Here is a 21737-nt window from a genome sequence, read left to right on the forward strand (position 1 = left end):
CTGTGCCCTCTGCCCACACCTAAACGCCGGAGTCTCATCCACTGGAGCTGAATGTCCAGTGTGCATGTGTCCTTGCAAATTATAATGTCTGAGGAGCACTTCATATTTACCCAGTGCAAAAACCTTGTTAGTCAGGTGTTAGCATTACAGGCAGAAAATAGCCTGAAAAAGTTCCTGCTTTAATGAATAAATCTACATCACATTTGATATTAACACTTCATCTTCTACTTTTCATATGCAGTATTTGTTACCTCAACTTGGTGTATCAATCCAAGTACTGCACACCTGCTGATCACTGGAGCACACAGCCAAGCTGAGAAAGTCAAAGGGACCATAAGAGAAAACTGTATTCTTCACTCCATGTGCAATATCAATTTAAACATTCCATTGTAGCACCCTCCTAGGTAGGTGCTAGGGTAGTTTTAGATTGCGTTTTTGCAAATTTAGTTGCCACAACATAGTCAGTTTGGCTGCAATTATTTGGTAGGCAAAAGCATATTCTGCTCATTGTACCCAGTGAAGCTGTAATCTGCTAGTTAGGTCTGTGCAGTGTGTTCAGCTGCCAGTCTGGTCTATAGCTTCCTTTGTATCCAGGAGACTTCAGAAGTTTCTGGATAGTAGGGGTGACACTATACAGATGACAACATGAATATGGATATAGCCCCAGTCTATCCCAGAGATGCAGGCTCTGATGGCATGCTGAGTAACTGTATTTATACTGTGAACACACTGAACTCTGGGTCTTGTCCCAGAGTGGAGGGCTGCACACTGCCCTCCCAAGCACAAGCTGCCATGTGAAGGTATCAGGTGGGTGACCTGAGGGAAGAAAACAGAGACCCGGGTCCTTAGAAGAATCTGACTGAGGGGAGCTGTCTACCACACATCTGTCTGGTATCACTGGAGGGCATCACTTGGAAGGAGGCATCCATCTGTTCTTGGGCCTTGTGAGCACAGACATTGGAAAGATCTTGGGGACCTTGTGTTCTACTTACCCCGCTGGTGCCTAGTATAGTCAGCTGTGGATTTGTTAAAGAGGACAACGGCTGGTGTCCTGAAGAGCTCTGTCCAGATATTGTCCACTAATGAGAAGAGACTTAATCTTCCTTTCTGCTTTAAGTAGAAGTAGAACAAAGTCCTCAGTGTTCATAGTTCTTATTCCTGGAGTATCCCACCACTACCCTCATACCTACCCAAGTTCTCCAAAAATAAAAACAACAAAAACATCCCCTAGACTGTTTTTTGGAGAAAAAGTGAATAAGCCTGCAATGTGCCTGGCTGCCGGGCTGAAGTTGGAAAGACCTGGACAAGTTAAATCCTGCGGCTCCTACGGGAGTAGCGCTACATACATAAAACAGAAGCCAAAAAATATTTCCTCCCCATTCCTTACATTTGAGTTGCTCTCCTCAGCTGCAATGGGTTTGTTGATGCTGTTTACAAACTTGTTCACGTGTTCAAAATGCCTGGTCATCTCTGTGGCTAGTACCATGTCAATTATGGCTTGGCGAAGTGTTCGATACTGGGTCCTAAACAGAAGAGGCCATGTTATTTGTGTGAAATCAAAATTAGGGTTTATACAATGAGTAAACTTTTTTTACCTTAATGCAAAGAATGCATTAAGGTACAAAATGTTTAGGCTTTAGAATCACTTTAAGAAATAAACTGTAGATAGATGCAGCAAGCTTATGCTTAGGGCTCGTGCACACTGTATGCTCTTGATGCTTTTTTCGCCTACAGGAGTTTAGAAGCAGCAAAAAAAAAAAAAAAAAAAAAAAAAAAAAAAGCTGCGTTTTGCATGCATGTTCACACGTCTGGTGTTAATACATTCTATTGGACAGAATTCTGACCATTAGAATGCGGGAAGGCGCCTAGCGTTAAGGTGCTTTAAGGTGCTTTTGAATGTTTTGTTATGCTCAAAAGCTCCTCTCCTGAATGCAGGAATGATGTTTTTTTTCTGCCTCTAAACTCCCCTGCCACTAAACTCCTGAAAACCCCCATAGTGTGTTTGGACACTTAGGCTAACAGAAGGGAGCTTAGAGGCAGAGGAAAAAAAAGCTCAAATGCTTTTAAAAGCAGCTTTTCTGAGCTGCAGTGTGCATGAGGCCTTTTGAAACTTACCAACCTCTACCTAACAAATGTTTTTTTGTTTTGTTTTTTTCGATCAGCATTACCCCCCAGTACCTACCCTTTGCATAAATTATCCCTCCTGTACACTCATGAGCAGGACCCTCCTAACCTTGAACTGTATTGTGACTGTACTGCAGGGCCAGTACAAGGGGGGGGTGGGGGTGGGGGGGGGGTCGGTGGACCCGGGCAGAGTGTGGGAGGGGGCGGATTGTTAGCAGGCAGAAGAGTATCACTATGCTCCATGTTGCTGCTCCAGCCTAAATCAAAAGAGAGTGGAGGATGTGCCCTTGCCAATTGCAGTGCAGGTTTACTAAAAGAGAAAGTAACTAGGCTAGGAATATACTGGGACTTCTGAGGTGATGCATAGCTGTATTCCATATACACATCTTTTTTAATAAGATGTGTATATGGAGAGATCCAGCGTCGGTTCCTGTTTCGCATCTCTCCCGCCGGCAGTTCACACTGACCTCTGTGAACCGCTGCAGGTGTCAATGCAATGTTAATGACACCCCCAAATTGGTTTGCAGATCGCAGTGCCAACTGTGAACTCGCACAGGAATCAGATTGCATGGGTGAGAACACCCATGCGATCCGATTCCAGTGCGGAGAAAACAAAGTCCCTGCGAATCCAATGCGAGCTCAGCCATACAACTGTAATGGCTGAACTCGCGTTGAACAGACATGGCATGCGATCAGAACCGCAGTGCCGGTGCGAATCCACACTGTCAGAATACACCGTTCCATCAGGGGGATTCCCGTATCCAAATGGCTTGTGTGGATGCAAGAACCTGTCAGCTAGCAATCTGAACAAAGAAAAAACCTGTGCACGTGTACCAACTTAAAGAGTTAGTTCACTTTTTAGAACATGTTACATGTTACCCCAGTATTCAGGGTGGAACATTTAACATGTTCTAGTTGCCCCCCCCTTCTCCTCCTCAGCGTTTCCCTCAGTGTGACAGCAGGCAGAGGTTCTTCTCCCCTCACCCATGGTCACATTTTAAAAACAACATAGCTGCAACTTAAAGAATTAATTCACTTTATAGAACATGTTGGTACGCCAGTATTCAGGGTGGAACATTTAACATGTTCTAGTTGCCCCCCCTTTCTCCTCCTCAGCGTTTCCCTCAGTGCGACAGCAGGCAGAGGTTCTTCTCCCCTCACCCATGGTCACATTTTAAAAACAGCATAGCTGTGCTGGGCTCCACCAACAGCAGGAGACAGACTTGTAGTTTGAATGAACTGCAAGCACATTGATCAGCACACCTGTAGTTCATTCACATTGCCTACAGCTCTGCAATGACAGCCTGTACAGAGGTGTGGGCACAGAGCTTTAGGCAGTGTGTGCAGGAGCCTTATACTGCACCCATGATCTGTTAATCACAGGTGCACTACTTTGCAAGTTCCTGTTTTAAAAAATAATAAATGCACATTTTTATTTTACTGGCAAAAATATGTGAATTTATTTTTTTAATTAAAGGTGAACCTAGCCTTTAAGTATTTATACCTTAATCCTCTGCCCCTAGACACTGTGCATTTTCACTGAAAATCTGAAATAAAGTAAGGCATTAAAGTAACAAACACAAGTTTTCAATTTACCTGTCCATGTTCTTGAAAATATTGCATTTGTTGTCCTTTGCAGTGAGTTGAAAAGCCAGTGCAGAATGGTGACTTTCTAAGACGGCCGTGTCATTGTAAAGCAGGGCTAATTCACTGCCTGCGTTGCAAAGGAAAGAGTTGGTGCGTCCGGGGTGATCAATATCATGTACCGTGGCAGCTATCAGAGCAGCTACCTTATCCAGCTGGTCAAGACTGGCCTACAAAAAGAACTGTAGTGGTCATCAATTTAGCACTATACAACAGTTGTAGCTGCAGCTGTAACATACACCCCCCCCAATACCCAATCCCTGTTCATAGGTTCATTCACAGTACTAACAACTGATTAATAAATCTGGATTTTCAGCAACAACTACAGGCAACTCATCTGGGTTTATTTAAAGCAGATGTGCAGCTTCACACTTTTACACTGACGTGGCACATAGTACTAAAACATGCATGCGTAAAGGCTAATGTTCCCTGGCATTTTTCTGCACTTGACAAATCAGGTTAGCAAAATCCTGTTGACCTTAAAGGAGCAGTATACATGGCAGTTCAGAGACTTTGGGGGTTATTTACTAAAGGCAAATCCACTTTGCACTACAAGTGCAAACTACAAGTGCAAAGTGTACTTGAAATTGCACTTGAAAGTGCAGTCGCTGTAGATCCGAGGGGGACATGCAAGGAAAATTAAAAAAACAGCATTTTAGCTTGCACATGATTGGATGATAAAATCAGCAGAGCTTCCCCTCATTTCAGATCTACCCCTCAGATTTACAGCGACTGCACTTCCAAGTGCACTTGTAGTGCAAAGTGGATTTGCCTTTCGTAAATAACCCCCTTTGTTTTAATTTCTTAGGAAGCAGCATGTCCTACAGAGGTGCAAAGGAAATCAGGTCAAACTTACCTTTCCTTATCAACCACTGCATTTCCATTCAAACACAGCTACATGCATGCAATTAGAAAATGCAGCATTTGACAAGAACGCCTATTGACCCCTAATATATTCATTCTGAACAGCACCCTAACACACTGAGGCAATAGACCTGCACTTCATCGAACCATAAAACACTGTAAAAAATATGTGCTGCGTTACCAAGAAAGGGTCAGGACTGGTTTTTATTGTGGCGTGTGATGAGTTGTAAATCGCCCCCCCGTATGTGCTCTTGCACAGTACACTTTCAAACAAACATGACCCAAGTTTTGCCAAATGTTGCATAGCTCATATTCAAGATCATTGATTGCCATAATAAAGAACCGTTTCTCATGTACCCAAAATGAAATGGAATGGCGAAGTGAGATAAAAAAATTTACGAAAAAGGAAACCCTTATATCAAAAGGGCTTGTGACAACCATGACAATGCTGAAGTAAACTGCAGCAGACGTGGGCAGATATAATAAGCATAAAGTAGGAAAAAACTATGAGAAAAAAAAACAAGAAATGAGGGCAAAAAGAAATGGTCAGGGATGGTGTACAAAGAGATGTATCCTATCTCTTCCTCTGTCCCCCAAGTCCAGGCAGTTATTCTATTCAATGTTCTCCTGAAATGTAACGTATCCAATGGTCCCATATTTTTTTCAAATAAAATAATTTTATCCTGTAATGTAGCCAACAATTTTTTCATTTATCATTATCCATGATAACTTTGAGAGTATTAGTGTGAATGGGATAGACAAAGTCCTCCACGATCTAGCAATTGCTATGCTAGCTGCTAAAAATATGAAGGAGATCAGTTTCTTGGTATGTGTTGGTACCTCCTCTAATGCGATGTCCAGTAATTCTTGCCATGGGGGTTTTTTTGAGATTACTCTGGATCATAGAGTATATAAAATTACAGACTGGAATCCAAAACCCTTGGGCACGACCACTAGATATGGTAGTCTATGCCTCCTGTCCACATCTCCTAAAACGTCTAGGAGAGGTACCTAAGACAGATGCTGCTTCTTCTGTGATGCTGCTTCTCCTCTACTGTTGGTTGCAGGGCCCCAACACCTTAGGGAGAAGCACTCTGCCACAAGAAACTAGCTTGCCTTACCACACGTGCAATCTACTCTCTCTCTCTCTCTCTCTCTCTCTCTCTCTCTCTCTCTCTCTTTCACTCAGAGGACACGGAGTTCAGCCACTGAAGCTAAAGACAGCAAATTGCGCATGCGCAGTTAAGCACGCTGAATCCATATATCTGAGTGCTTGTACATGAAGTGTTGAGGCCCCACATCCAACAGTCAGATATCCTGTCATATAGGCAAGATGCAGCTCACAGTAAAAGCAGCATCAAAAGTAAAAGTCGTTTTGAAAAAGAGAAAACAGCATTTTAAATATAGAGACAAACCTGCAATGCATATGGATTTTTTTTTAAATATCAATATGGGAATGACAAATGTTAACTAGCCCTTTGAGTAATTCTGAGCTATCTACATGTCATTTACTTGGTAGTGGACAGTTGTTCCCACTGCCGTGGCTTCAAAGTCGCGACTTTGAATCCAACATCCCTGTGCCACTTCATCGCGGCTTGCATAGGACTTCTTTACCAGAAGTCAATGCAAGTCACGTTGAAGTAGCACCAAAGTAGTGCAGGAACCTTTTTCTATGTCAAAGTGACTTGAGTCGCACTGATTAAAACAGTTCCATTGCCATTAATAGGGCATGACTTGTCATGCGACTTTGAGCTCTCAACTCACATGATAATTTGCGGCAGTGTGAACTGGGGATTAAATGTAAAAGAAAGTTAAACTTGTATATTGTACAACACTCTTGTGAGCAGCTATATGTTAAAATTTCAAAGTTGCCAACACCCAACGCACTCCCTTTTAAAATGTGTAATTAAATCACTAAAAGAATTGGTGCAGTGCTTCCTCAATCTGATACCTTGTGCATCAAATGTAATAAATGTGCAATCAGACAACCATATACTAAGTGCAAAAATTGACAATATCCAAACAATATATACAGTATCTCCCAAAAGTGAGTACACCCCTCACATTTCTGTTAATATTTTTATATACCTTTTCATGTGACAACACTGAAGAAATGACACTTTGCTACAATGTAACGTAGTGAGTGTATAACAGTGTAAATTTGCTGTCTCCTCAAAATAACTCAACACACAGCCATTAATGTCTAAACCGCTGGCAACAAAAGTAAGTACACCCCTAAGTTAAAATGTCCAAATTGGGCCCAATTATCCATTTTCTCTCCCCGGTGTCATGTAATTCGTTAGTGTTACAACATCTCAGGTGTGAATGGAGAGCAGGTGTGTTAAATTTGGTGTTATCGCTCTCACTCTCTCATACTGGTCACTGGAAGTTCAACATGGCACCTCATGGCAAAGAACTCTCTGAGGATCTGAAAAATAGAATTGTTGCCAGCGGTATAGACATTAATGGCTGTGTGTTGAGTTTTTTTGGGGGGACAGCAAATTTACACTGTTATACAAGCTGTACACTCACTACTTTACATTTTAGCAAAGTGTCATTTCTTCAGTGTTGTCACATGAAAAGATATAATAAATATTTACAAAAATGTGAGGGGTGTACTCACTTTTGTGAGATACTGTATATATCAGTGTCGAATTAAAATGTAAAAAAAATTAAAAATATATAAATCCCCCTGAGGAAGTCACAAAGTGTGACAAAACATGTAGGGGAGGGACCTGAAAGGCTGACGCTCTGAATACAATATAATATATATTGTTTGGATATTGTAAATTTTTGCAGATGTATGGCTGTCTGAATGCACATTTATTACATTTGATGCACAAGGTATCACAGATTGATGAATGGCTGCCCAATTGTTTCAGTGATTTAAATGTAAAAGCAAGGTAAAGCTGTGAAATTTGCACTATAATCCAAATTTTTTTATGGGAATTGCTAAACTTGTATACATTTTTAGGAATGACCTTTTATTTCAGATGCCAAGAGTGATAAATAGTACATAGATCTAGTAAAGATAATATATTTCAAAACCTCCTTCAAAGTGAGGTTTTGACTTGAATCCAATAGAAAATCTATGGAAAGAACTAAAGATCAGAGTTCATAGAAGAGGCCCACGGAATCCTCCTTGCTGGAGGTTCTGACATGAGAAGCAAAGCCCTGCCTCTACCAAGATGGCCGCCTCCACAAGGACACAGCCCAGAACAAGGCAGAATTGTTTGGCCATGAAGGAAAGATCAACTGCAGGGATGCCACTGGTGTCTAGTTCTTTGCCCTCTGACTGCCCTTTTTGGGCCCAGTTTCCAGAGTTCAGTTTCTCTTTAACATACCCGCATCTGATGCTGAAAATGGACATACCTTTACACTCTCCTTTTGCAAGAAGAAGGCCGTGGCGTGCAGGACATCAGCAGCATGCGTGGAGTTGTGGTAAGAATTAGACGCATGGTAGTTGGCTTCAATCACTTGCAGCCAGGAACGGACAGTTGCTTCCGAACAATTGAGAAACTCACATACTCCAAAGCAGGTAAATATTTTAAGTCCAAGGTAAACTAATGGCCTACAAAAGACAAATACAAATATGATTAAAGCTATAGGCCATGTATTACAATTTTTCAAACCTGAATACAATTTAAGGATTCCAATCTTTCCAAAGCCATATAATTGATCAGAAGTATTTTGTTTTACAATGAGGGATGATATACAGTATGAAAACACTAAAAACAAATATTAGACTCTTTATATTTTATTGAGAGAATGCCAAAGCTCATAAACTTAACCTTTAACCTTAAACTGTGTAAAGGGTTCCTTACTGTTAGAGCAGTAAGTATGTGAAACTCCTTTCCACAGTAGGTGGTGTCAGTGGGGAGTGTCAATAATTTCAAAAAACTTTTAGCGCTGTTTCACACTGCTGCGCTGTAGTTTGTCAGTGCAGTGTATCCACGGTTTTCATGCAGTTAACCCATGGTTTACCATAGACTATCAGATTATGCATTTATGGTGCGTTTTCTGATAGCACACCAAAAGTCCTACATGCTGCATCTTTGGTGTGCTTTCAGAAACGACAGCAAAAATATGCAATCTCATAAAAAAAAGTCTATAGGAAACCGCGGGTTACCTACACAAAAAACATGAGTACACCCGCGCTGCAGCAAAACCGCAGCGTGACAGCGTGAAATGCCTATTAGATGGACATCTTAGCAAACACAACATACAGAGACATGGGAAATGGTAAATATATAATTATACACCCACACAGGTTGAGCTGGATGGACAGGTGTCTTTATTCAGCCTTACCAACTATGTAACAATATGTAACTATAAAATGTTGGTTTTGATTTAGATTTGTATTTGTTGATGCTTTGTGGAATTTGGTGTACATGCTGATATTAAAACTTCTGTTATTTGAACAACTTTATGTTATGACCACATAAGCTTACTTTTTAAAGCAATGAACATACATGCCTTTGTCGAGGTTCTGATATCACAGCGGTTTTAGGCTGACTACACACAGATGCCAAATGGGGGCTGAAGCGTCCCGCAGGAAGGAAGGGGTGTACTGAACAAGGTACAGTAACTTGGAAGAACAACCAAATAATTGTTTTAAAATGTCCTATGTCGTTAACAGTAAATTATCTGTTTGCAATGTTACTGAACCTTGCTTTTACTGCTCACACTGAAGTAGCTTATTTATCTCATGAGAGACTACACAGACCCCAGTGCAAATTTCCTCCATCATTTATTTTTGGTACTATTAAAGCTGAACTCCCAGCAGATATAAAAAGACAAATGAATACAGCCCTGTAATCTGTTAATATGTCATCACTGTACTGCAAGCAAACGCAAACACTGTAGCTACTCGGATTTGACTTGCCATCAGCCTCTTGCTGTCCTTGTAAAACAGAGGTCAGACTTGAAGAGGGAGAAGCTGCACAAATAGCTAATCAGTTGTGATGCAGTGCTCGTGTGTGAACAAGGATCTTGCTGATAGAAGGAAAGAGCAGACTGACAAAGTGATAAGTCTGCTGCTTCCCCTTTCACTGTCCAGTCACAGGCTGGGGGAGGGACAAGACCTGTAAGTGACTGCAGCAAAGAAAAACCAGGTCTTCAGCCCCACCAGACAGGACTGTGTTGTGTGGCAGAGCTAATCAAATCTCAGGACTGTATGGACAGAAATACAAATCCTTTGGCATGTAAAACAGCACCAGATATGAATTTCATCTGTGTATTTAGTTGTTTTCCTGAAGTTCAGCTTCAATTTGCAATACTGACCCCTGTACTAACCTTTTAGTTGTAACAGCTTCTAGTTCAAATATGTTAAATTCCCAGGAATCCTCGTTGTCGAGTAACTGCGCTATACGAGGTGGAACGTCATTGATTGTAACTGGCACTGATAGGTGACTATGGCTGTGCTGCATATCTGTAATAATTAGTAATTCGTTGTTAGTCCTTAGTAGCTCATTCATAAACCATACAAGCGGTTAACTCTATCAATATAATAAGGGGAAATCCATCCATAATGGATTATATCAGTTTTTTCTGTATGCTGGAGAGTTAAAACACCTTTTATTTTCCTATAACGTTTGCAAACTCGAGTGGGAAGATTCTTAATTTGAGTTCCAACACCTGGCAAAACCATTTTGAGGATCTTCCTCTACCTGGTTTAATTGCAATTAATTTCATGCCACCAAGAATGCAACAGGAGTGGGAACAACCAAAGGGGGGGCTGAAAACATCTGAAACTCCAGCGTCTATGGGAAAGAAGTATGATAGAAAAGACAAGAGACAAGAGAAATATGCATTTCTGCCACTAGGGGGCACTGCATGAAAAAAGTACCAGCCTAGTTTGCCTACAGTTGGGCAAACTGTACCTCCTACAGTTGGATGATTGGTGGGATACAGTAGATAATAGTTTCTGTCCTATCAGGACTTAATTGACAGGTAGGAGGGTATATTTTTCTGACAAATGAATTTATCTTTATAACCTTTAAATGATTCCTATTAATGTTCTCCACCATCACAGAATAATGTTTCCCTATAGTAAATTGGTATTTCTTTTCCTCCTCTCAGTAAAATGGTGAGACCAACATCTAGAGTTTAGAAACATTTGCACAGTGAAATTTCTGCTGACAGCAAAGCTGCAATTTTCAAATATTGTGAGAAGAAATATTATTTTTCAAATGCTACAAAGATGGCATGCCAGGGGTGCCCTCAAGATGTTAAAAAAAGAATTTATGAAATTAAATGATAAGGACCATATCTTTGTCAAAATTTTAAATTTTTTTACGGAAAAAACAGGGAAAAAATGTTTCATTTTCTCATGGCTTCAAGATCTCCAGAAATGTTACATCTCTAGTGAAGACAAACTACTATGGAGCAGACCCGCCATTAAATCAAATGGTGCCACGCTCCTAACAATCGTATACTGTATATACATAATGCATCCTGTAAACCAACGTGTGCTTTTCCACATCACTAACAAAAAGCAACGGTACTATCAGTTTAAAAAAAGTATAATACCTATATACCAATAACAAACGTTTAAAGAATTAAAAAAAAAAAAAAAATTCATAAATGTCCTTCAGAAACCAGATCAAACAAAATGAATATGCATAAACAAAAAAAATATATAAAATGTGGGCTATAAAGTCCCCAATATTATGTGCTCCTGTAACAAACTTATCATCAACCAAACTGTGCAACAGCTTTCTTCATGCAATTGTGAATATCCCTTCACCAGATGTGCCCTTAGGCTCGATTCGCATCTATGCATGTTGCTTTTTGAGCGTTTCTGCAGTGCTTTTTGCGGTGCTTGGCGCGTTTTTGAACATGAGCTTTTGCTACGTTTTTACCGCGTTTTGCGGGGGTTTTTTTTACATTTTTTTTTACACTGTGGTTGCTTAGCAACCAGCTATATACAGTGTAAAAAAAGAAATATGCAATAATGCAAATCGCGGCAAAAATGCAGCAAAAACTTGCTAAAAACCTGGTAAAAACGCAGTACTTGCGTTTTGGATGTGGGTCCATTGAATTCTATTACTTGCAAAACGCTGCATTTTGCATGAAAAAAAGTCCCCGACCCTTTCCAAAAATGCAGAGGCACAAAAATGCATTGATGTAAACATGTTCCATAGGAACCCATGTTAAAAAATTTCCATGCATTTCTGCAAAATGCAAAATGCAACAAAAAACACATTAGTGCAAATCAAGCCTAACCTGGGATATATGACCACAGCTATGGTCCATATGCGCTTTTTCCCACCACAGAGGATCTTTAAATGCTAAGTTCACCTTTATTTTTGTCTAAATTCCAGCTCCCCATGTACCAATATATCATTATTGTACTTCTTTTGCAAATTTAAAACAGCTTTCCATTTATTCTACACACGCTTACCTCACTGTCTTTATGGCTGTTTCAAAACCCTGCTCGATTACGTCTGCCTTACTTCCTGGACAGACTTTAGGTTATGACACAGGAAGGAGTTGACCAGCTGATCTCATTAGCACACACCCTGCATCAGCTACCCTCAGCTGGTCAACTCCTGTGTCATGACCTAAAGTCTGTCCAGGAAGTAAGGCAGAAGTAATTGAGCAGTGTGTTTAAACAGCCATAAAGAGGGTGAGGTAAGACTGTGCAGAATAAATGGAAAGCTGTTTTATTTTTGCAAAAGAAGTACGTTAATGCTAGGGGAGCTGGAATTTAGAAAATAAAAGGTGAACTTAGCCTTTAATGGTGTTCCAGACATATGGATAACATAAGCTTTACTATTCCCTCCTTGGTCTCTCTTCCACTCAGCCAAGTTAACGTAGAAAAGAACCATACATCGGGTTTCATCCTTAAAATCAACTGGTGTTTATTTGAATAAAACTATTGCTAAAACGTCACAGCGTGTTAGAGAGACAAGGAGCTGTGTTAACTACACTACTTGGGAACTGTCAGGAAAGGGTCCATCCGCTGGTAAGATATATCATTTGGCATGCAGTACTGGGGTCCACCAGCAGGTGTCTCCTGGCAGTGTTGAACTGTCAGGAGAATATTTCCCTGCTGGTGTCATTTCATCTTTTGGCCGCAGTACTGATGTCCACCAGCGGATGGATCCTGGCAGTATGGAGCAGACAACACTCCCTGCGCTCAGGTGTGACTTGAAGCCAATTAGTCAGCCCTATAAATACCCGGCAAGCCCTCACATGCTCGCCTTGGTATCGTCTCTCTCCCTGCATTCTGACCTTGCTGCCTGTTATTTTGACCTTGAACCTGCATCTGCCTTGTCCTGACCTGATCTGATCCAATCCCTATCCTGAGGCCTTCCTTGTCCCGTCCCTTCTGTTCCTGGTTACCTTGGATCCCTGCCTGTACCCCATCCATCCTCTCCCTGTCCTGTTCTGTTTCCCGTCCTTACCCATCTGCTGACTCCCCTGTGTATGACCTTGGCTTGGCTTTGTTTATGATTACGGTATCTCCTTTTACTTGTATATATTGTTGTTTGTAGTGGGTTGTTGTGTGGGTTTTTGCACTGTTTATATTCCTTTCACTTATCACTTGTTAATAAACACCATCATTTCACTTACATGTGTTTCTGGTCTCCTCTGTGCAGTCCACACAGTCTGGTCTACTAGTCTCCTGACAGGAACATTGTATTGTGCTGAATGATTACTGTCTTAGTGCTGTTATAGTTTGGTGCACTGTCAGTACCATGGAAATGTGAGTGTTTTGGCAATAGTTTTATTCAAATAAAGACCGGTTGTTTTTAAGGATAAAACACTATGTATGGTTCTTTTCTATGTTAACTTGGCTGAGTGGCCATTGAAATGAGTGAACACTCAATGAATGCTCAAGCAATAATCTTGCCTAGCATTTAGGTGACTTTACATGCGTTTAGACTCCTATCCTGAACATGCAAGTGGTGTTTTTGTTTCCAGCCTCTAAATGCCTGTAACCATCTGTGTGTGTGGACACACAAGCTAACATAGAGGGGCATTAAGAGGCAGAAAAATAAGTCAGACACCCTTAAAAGCTGCATTTATGATGCCCAGTATGCTTGAGGCCTAAGAATTGGTAAGCTGTAATATAATAAATGCTTGTTTTTGGGTTTAATATAGCAGTGCTGATCACTAACGCCCGCTAACCTATATTTTTGCAGGATAGCTTAACCCCCGATGTAGGGATATTTATTATTGTGGCCAAGTTCCTTGTTCAGGCACTTCCCATTAAAGTGTGACAATGCTTTGTCCCTGCCTCCCAAATGTGCCCCTGCATTGTCCCCCTTTCATACAGGCATCTGATAGAGACCACAAGATGCCATTTCAACACACATTACCCAGGCAGGGTAAATGGTTGTGCAATGCACCCAACGCTGTAGTCCATGTAGACCGGAAGTGATTATAACCAGGGATCAAAGTAACAGGCAGCAATGAGTTTCAATCTTGGTGCACATTGAAGCGATGCGGGAAACGCAAAAGATTTGCTGCATTTCCGCGCATCGCACTGCATAGCAATTGAACGGCGTCCATGTGATCTGCTGCGGGTGTCAATGTTAGATTACTGACACCCCAAAACAGATTTCAAAATGCAGTGCAATTGTCAGAATGGCATTGTATGGGTGTGAACAGTGAACACCCATGCAATGCAACTGAGGTGTGGGGAAATAAAAGGGTCCTGCACCATTTTGGTGCAGATGTGATGTGATTTGAACCATACAAAATGTTGTGTTCTGCACGCACCAGTGTGAACCCAGGCTAAACAAAGAAAATAAATGCAAAAACAAGTTTTTGTTAATGGTTTTATTTTTATAAAAGGCAATGCATTGTGATACTGCACAGTAGAATGTACAGAATACAGTAAAAAAAATGTTTTAATAAATTCTGACTTGATATACAAGCGATGTCTTGATATATAAGTAGCGTCACGTCACAACTGGGTATAAAAGAGAAGAGAGGAGCCTCTAAGTGTAGCAATATGGTGACATTTAATGAAAGTACAACATTTAGCAACATATTGCTATACTTAGAGGCGCCTCTCTTCTTTTATACTCCGTAGCTGCTGCTGGATTTTGCTTCTAATCCCCTTGTGGAGGCTTCCATTTGTGGATGGACATTTTATTGTTACATAACCTATCACATGCTATAATCTTTTATAACTAAAAAACTGAAGGACTTATGAATAAATGGTTGTGGAACGAATCATCTGAGTTTCCATTAATTCTTATAGGGAAATTCGCTTTGACTTATACAAGTGCTTTGGATTACAAGCATGTTTCCAGAACGAATAATGCTTGCAATCCAAGGTTTTATTGCACATGTATTTTTTTTTTGTTAGCCTGGGTTCGCACAGAAGGCGGGTTGGAAATTGTGCAAGTTCAGCTGAACGCGCACGATTTTAAACCCGCATTTCAGTCTGATTTCGGGAGCGATTACAGAGACACCTGTGCGGGCTCCTGCACAGATGTCTATTGAAATTGCCCCCGAAGTCGCCATAGTAGTCGTAGTGCAGGAACTACATTTGGGAATTGGTGCGGCGCCGCAAAGTCAGTGTCGCACCAATTCGGATGGTGCCATTGCTGGCAATATGCGGCGATTTGACATGTCAAATCACATGTCAAATTGGCCCAAAGTGAACAGGGGCTCAATGAAACCTATTCTCAGCTGCTAAAAGCTTTCAGCTGACTATTTGATTCGCCTGATCAGGGGCTGCAGGTGATTGGCTGCAGTCGCTGATTGAGGAAAAGTTTCAAACATGTTTTCTTCTACAGAATTTGATCAAATTATTAACTTTTGTCAAGCAAAGACGGACACACACTGATTGAAATTCTGCCATTTTTTATCAGTTCAGGACCAGCTTAATTTCAGAACACAACCGCAACTGCAATCATTGCAAAAGTCAAAATGTTGTATAAAAAAAACTTACTTTTTGAGAAAACATATTCATTTCCTGAAAGTCTTCTCAAACCATCCTGCAACAATTAAATAAATATATTAGTACAGAAAGGAACTGCATGGTTATATAATCCTTAAATTGCTTACATTATGATACTCCTCATTTCTAAATTACAAGCTTTATGTCTGTAGCACTGGTAGATTTGCAATCTACCGCATGTTAGGTAAATTTAGTAAATTGTGCGTTAGGAAGGTTAAAGTTTGCCTCTGTTCCAGCTTGGCTGACGTTGTGGGTGTTTCCATGCTGACCGGTGGGTGTCGCTGTTGCCACTGGTCAGTGTTGGAAAGGCAATGTGTTGAAGTGTATAGATGCTCCTCTGTCCCGGAGGCACGCTCGGTGGAGGTGGTCCTTCGAGTTGCATTCTGGGAGTGGGTATTTATGGGACAGACGCCATGTTTTAGGGTTCGTTTTACAGCCACCTGCTGGCCCTCCTGGCCGACAGGTATGCGTTAAGCAGCTACCTCGTGGTCCTCCGTTCGGGAGGCCCACGATACAGCGGCGCAGGGGTGGGTCCAGAGGCTTGTGTGGAGCCTACCACCATGGCCGAGGAATGGTCCTGAGCTGTCGGTCCTGTGTGACGAAGCTGGACAACCGAGGAGATCCCAGGGGAGGACCCGTCTTGGAGAGATCACGCAGCGTGCTGGTCTATAGAGGGGCCTGGTGACTCGGTTGGAGGACGTATCCAAAAGTAACTATACAGCATAGTGTTGCCAGCCTGGCTTAAAGGTTCAAGCACTGTGACTGACTTTCACTATAGAAAAACCTATACATCCTGTGGCAGAGGATTGTACGGATTTTGTTCCCAAACAAGTCTGTGGCAGATACTTTGATTCGTGCTGCGTACTGGCTGCTGAACCGGTGAGAGAGGCCTATCCAGACGAGCAAGGAGTGTGTCCCACGAGGAGAGCGCATTTCAAATAGTATTTGAATTAAACCAGGACATTTTGTCAAGAGAACCCTACCAGAAAATATTTGAGTTTCTTCTGCAAGTTTCCTTTCCACCTCTTTCCTGCTACTATCTAAGTCGTTTGTTTTAATAAAGCATTGAAAACGTACTCCAGTGTTGGTGCGTGTGTTGTCCAGGAGTAAACTCAACAGAACCCTAGACCCGGTGCCGGTGAAACAGAGGGAAGCAGAGTGAAGGTAACAGACCCGCTTAAACCAGCAGCTCTACCGAGAGTTAATGCTACATGTCTGTGCCTATTTCTATCAGAAGGACCAGTGTGTTTGATCATCTCCCACTGGGTCAAAAATACTCCAAGGGTGCAGGTTAAATAAAAACCTCTATACACGCCATCCACTGAAAACGCTATATCTATGTATTCTTGCTGCAATATCGCAATTTCTCTGTTCTTGATTTATGCCATTCATCTGGTCTAGAATATAAATCCTCCTATATAAAAATCCAAAAATTCGAAAATCTGAAATAACTAACTACTAATAATTTAACTATTACTAACTATTAAATTATAGGTATTGAAATTTTCTTTCAAATTTGTCTGTTAGTGAACGTAACGAATACAAATTTATCCAAAGTTAGGAATTATCCGAAATAACTAATGCTGCATCTAAACGAATGGAACGTAACAAATTAATAATAAATAATAATAATAAAACATTTTTTTTTTAATTAATAATTTGTTCTGTTCCATTTGTTTAGATGCGGCATTTTTTATTTCGGATAATTCGTAATTTAGGATAAATTCGTATTCGTTATGTTCACTAACAGCCAAATTTGAAAGGAAATTACAATACCTATAATTTAATAGATCATAACGAATGACCTGAATAACAAAAAAACGAATAAAACGCAAAATAAGGGAATGTTGGTTGCTATCATTTTATAATTGCTTACTGTCATCAGACCACCAACAAGGTCACTTGTGTGGGGATCCTCTTCTTTGGTTGCCAGCTGTGGAGAATAGAGCTCTGTGGTCCTCAGAATTTCTAACACTCTGTCCAAGGCCTCTGCCACCGTCACAGGACTGTTCTCCTGAGCTGCATTTATTATGTTAATGACCTTATGAGACAAAACAAAGAGTCAATAATCATTTTTTCAGTGCATAGCACATAACAGGATAGATCCATAGCTTGTTTCTTATGCCAATATCAATAGGTTTATCCTTACAAAAATAGCTGCAACAGTCAGCCCCATGAGGTATCTATGCACCCTACTGCATTATGAATATCCACGAAGTAGGGCCTATTATAATAACTGCTCTGCTTCAAAACAAATGCTTGTGTTAGTGTGACAGAGGCCAACACAGTGGATATGGCACCACATTAAGGCAATAGGAGCAAATGCTTTTTCCAAAAGAATTATGCGCCCCTTGTCCATCCTTCAAATGGCATTTCCTATTTTGTCCTTCACAGTAAGGGCCCCATATAATAAAGAGACACAATGCCCCCCTCTCCTTCTGATCAGTGGATGGTGCTACCACTAGACAGGAGAAGTGTATACATGTAGCGCCCTTTGTCGTTACCTTTGTAATGGGAGCCTCTATGGTCATGGTGTGAATCCGTGCCATTGATGAATACCTGTGGTTCTGTAAACTGGCTGCTGTAAAGTAAACACTAAATTGTTATTACAAAGGCCAAAATATATTCAATTACATGTGACATACTTCTTTAAATAAAATCCATAGTAAGGTAAATCTGTAGATTGCCACTGCTGATTTCTTTCAGAAAATGCTAATTGCCTGGCAAGTTCTAGCTTCATCACTTCATAAATGACAGACCCCCCCCCAAAAAAAAGTACGCAACAAGTCAAGTCAAAAGGCATGTTCTTTAATCCAGTGGATTGACATGACAACCAGGCAACTAGCATTTTCTGAAGGAGGTGAGCAATGGCTGCATGCATATTTCTCTGTGAATGGTTCTCTTTTAAGCCCGTGGTTCATTATGGCAAAAATCAGAAGTGCACATGAAGCAAAGACAGAAAACGCAAAGGCCTCTAGAATTCTTCTTCAAGAAGTGAATCCCCCCCCCCCCCCCAATATTTTATTGAAAGACTTCAGTTTAATCTTCAATGCTTGTGTTTTGGTGTTGGGTCTTTCAAATGTACAAGCTTCTGTCTCAGTGTATTGCTGGGCTTGAAGGACACAGGGGTGTGATGTTTGTTAACCACTTGACCTCTGAAAGATTTACCATCCTTCATAACCAGGCCATTTTTTGCTTTTTGGCACTGCGTTACTTTAACTGACAATCCCGCAGTCATGCAACGCTGTAAACAAATTTATATAATTTTTTTCCCCACAAATAGAACTTTCTTTTGGTGATATTTGATCACCACTAGGTTTTTTTATTTTTTGCGCTATAACGAAAAAAGACCAACAATTTTGAAAAAAAAACAAACAAACAATATATTTTTACTATCTGCTATAAAACATATTCAATAAAAATTTTTTTTAAAAAATCTAATTTCTTCAAACATTTTTAGTAAAAAAAATCCCAATGAGCGTGTATTGATTGGTTTACGTGAACATTATAGAGTCTATAGACAATGGTATAATATACTGAATTTTTTTATTTATTTTTTATATTAGTAATGGTGAAGATTAGTGACTTATAGTGGAACTGTGATAGTAGTCTGACACTAACTGACACTTTGTGGGAACCAGTAACACTAATACAGTGATCAGTGCTAAAAATATACACTGTCACTGTATTAATGACACTGGCTGGGAAGGGGTTAACATCTAGGTTAAATATGTGCCTAACAGTTCTTAGTTTGTTTGTACTGTGAGATGCTTTTACGAAGTGATGTGCTTTGGTTTTTATGCCCTGCAAGGAAACAAAAGCAAGCACATTCCCCGCACAGCGCAGAGCTCTGTCTATTGTTTACAATGACAGAGCTTTGTCCTGTCTTCCACCTCCATTGGCCCGGCACCCACTGATCGGCTTGTGCTCTGACTAATCGCAGCACAACGGGTTCGCGCCCTGCCCGGAAGCGCTAGGTATGTGATCCGGCACAGGAGAGCCACTCTACCGCTGTATACGTGAGGCGGTCGGCAAGTGGTTAAAGATCCTTCTAAGTTTTCCAACACTCTAGCTACTTACTAGGTGACTATATTACTCCATGTATTCTGCTTCCTCCCATTCAATGGTCATGTTTTTTCTTTTATTTTTTTTGGATTCTTTAAAGAAAGCCCAGTCTGGGTATACACAAACCTTCAAAGCACTCCTGAGATGTGTCCCATGTCCTTCAAGAACAGCAATAAACTGAGACAGAAGCTTGTACAGCCAAATAACCTAACACCCAAATTCAAGCAAAGTAACTTGGTTTATGCAGTGCAGTGTAGTAAGACATGCAAAGACCTGCTCACTGGGCAACCCCTTAAACAAATAAATGGCTCAGCATAATAGGGCAAATTCTGATGCCGCGTACACACGGTCGGACTTTTCAGCTACAAAAGTCCGACAGCCTGTCCGACAGACTTTCGACGGACTTTCGACGGACTTGCGGCGGACTTTCTAACGAACAGACTTGCCTACACACGATCACACAAAAGTCCGTTGAATTCTTACGTGATGACGTACACCGGACTAAAATAAGGAAGTTGATAGCCAGTAGCCAATAGCTGCCCTAGCGTGGGTTTTTGTCCGTCAGACTAGCATACAGACGAGCGGATTTTTCGACCGGACTCGAGTCCGTCAGAAAGATTTGAAACATGTTTCAAATCTAAAGTCCGTCGGATTTGAGGCTGAAAAAGTCCGTTGAAAGTCCGGAGAAGCCCACACACGATCGGATTACCAGCCAGCTTTAGTCCGTCAGCGTCCGTTGGACTTTTGTAGACGAAAAGTCCGACCGTGTGTACGCGGCATAAAGGTCAAGACTCTGTAAGTTTCCTAAACCCTAAGGAAAACAGACATTTTTTCTGAGTTTCCCATTTTGGTCAGAGAGGGCAACTGGTTTGCAGGAGACTTGAAAAAAGCCATCTATGTCAAACTCAAACCAACAAACTTCTATGAAGAAGAGTTGGGCCTTTCACACCATCTGTCTTCCATATATAATTCCGTTTTAACATCTCTACTCAGACAATTTGACAACAATGGACACCTTTAGCCATGTAATCAAAAATGTTCACCTATGCAGATTCCCTGATGCAAAAGATGCCCATTTTGGACAATCAACTTCTACACATTCCATGGTGATTGGATTAAGGTGTCTACCTTTGTGGAAGTACAGTAAACGCTGGGATACCTTTCTGACACTGAAGAACCGAAGAAGTGGCTTGGAGAAGCTTGAAACATTACAGACAAGTCCAGTTGAATGTGACTACTATTACTAGCTATATCATGACCTGGAACAATAAGAACCTTCACATACATCTAAAAGATGTGTTTAAATATATTTAAAAAAAAAAAACAATTGTATATCTTAAAGACCCCTATATGATTATAATTTTAAGAATGTAAGTGTAATCAAATACTTTTTGAATATAATAAAACTCTCAGTGTTTTCATATAAACACACCATACCTATCATGTTTGTTCTTTTATTTCTGTTGACTTAAAAAATGAAGCATGCGGAAAACTGTACTGTAGTGTAGCCTATATTACCAATTAAGGATTAGCTTTAATTCTTGGAGACAAGTTCAAGGAATAGAGAAAATCACACTGTTTGCTATGGGAAATGCTCCAGCTTTTACAAACCAACCCCACAACATTAGTGCCAATCTTTCTGTATGGAAAATAATATATTTGTGAGGTCTGTGTTAAAAATGAAATTAGGTTATTTTCCTTACCGTCACTACTCCGTGATGTGATTGACCTTACATCTATTGACTCTTTCCTTCTGTTCTTATGTCTGAATGAGTGGGAATGAGACTCTAAAAGACAATTTAAAAATACAATTATATCTAAAGTGTTAAGAATGTAAACCTCAATATTTAGTTCACAGACTGCAATGAGTCTAGATATTCCCTTTCCTAAACAAATGAATATGGGCATCCTATACCAATGTGTGTGGGAGATTTCTATAGTTTGGTTGTTTTTGGCAGCATAGGTTGATAAACTTTATTATAAAAATAAGTATGGCCAAAGCTTGTTTGCCCATACTTCTTTTCTGGGTCACAGGGGTGCACTTACTTTTGCTCTACTGTGACCCAGAGATAGCTCTGAGCTAACCGAAAACCAGAGCGATTGGCAGTCATGAGAT

At 40.6% G+C, this 21737-nt stretch overlaps 1 protein-coding gene across 1 annotated transcript in view; it reads right to left on the minus strand.

Annotated features, from left to right (window-relative positions):
• The window catches only part of PDE8B (phosphodiesterase 8B), a 254283-nt gene that overhangs the window by 22715 nt on the left and 209831 nt on the right, over window positions 1-21737 (minus strand). The window contains exons 12-19 of the mRNA XM_073623914.1: window positions 21325-21408; window positions 18061-18137; window positions 17433-17597; window positions 15548-15593; window positions 9928-10063; window positions 8005-8203; window positions 3721-3938; window positions 1388-1523 (exon numbers count right to left, since the gene is read on the minus strand). Of these exons, the coding sequence (XP_073480015.1) occupies window positions 1388-1523; window positions 3721-3938; window positions 8005-8203; window positions 9928-10063; window positions 15548-15593; window positions 17433-17597; window positions 18061-18137; window positions 21325-21408 (1061 nt within the window). The remainder of the gene's footprint in view (window positions 1-1387; window positions 1524-3720; window positions 3939-8004; window positions 8204-9927; window positions 10064-15547; window positions 15594-17432; window positions 17598-18060; window positions 18138-21324; window positions 21409-21737) is intronic.

This window comes from Aquarana catesbeiana, linkage group LG01 (assembly GCF_042186555.1).
Source record: "Aquarana catesbeiana isolate 2022-GZ linkage group LG01, ASM4218655v1, whole genome shotgun sequence".
In the NCBI taxonomy this organism is placed as follows: Eukaryota; Metazoa; Chordata; class Amphibia; order Anura; family Ranidae; genus Aquarana; species Aquarana catesbeiana.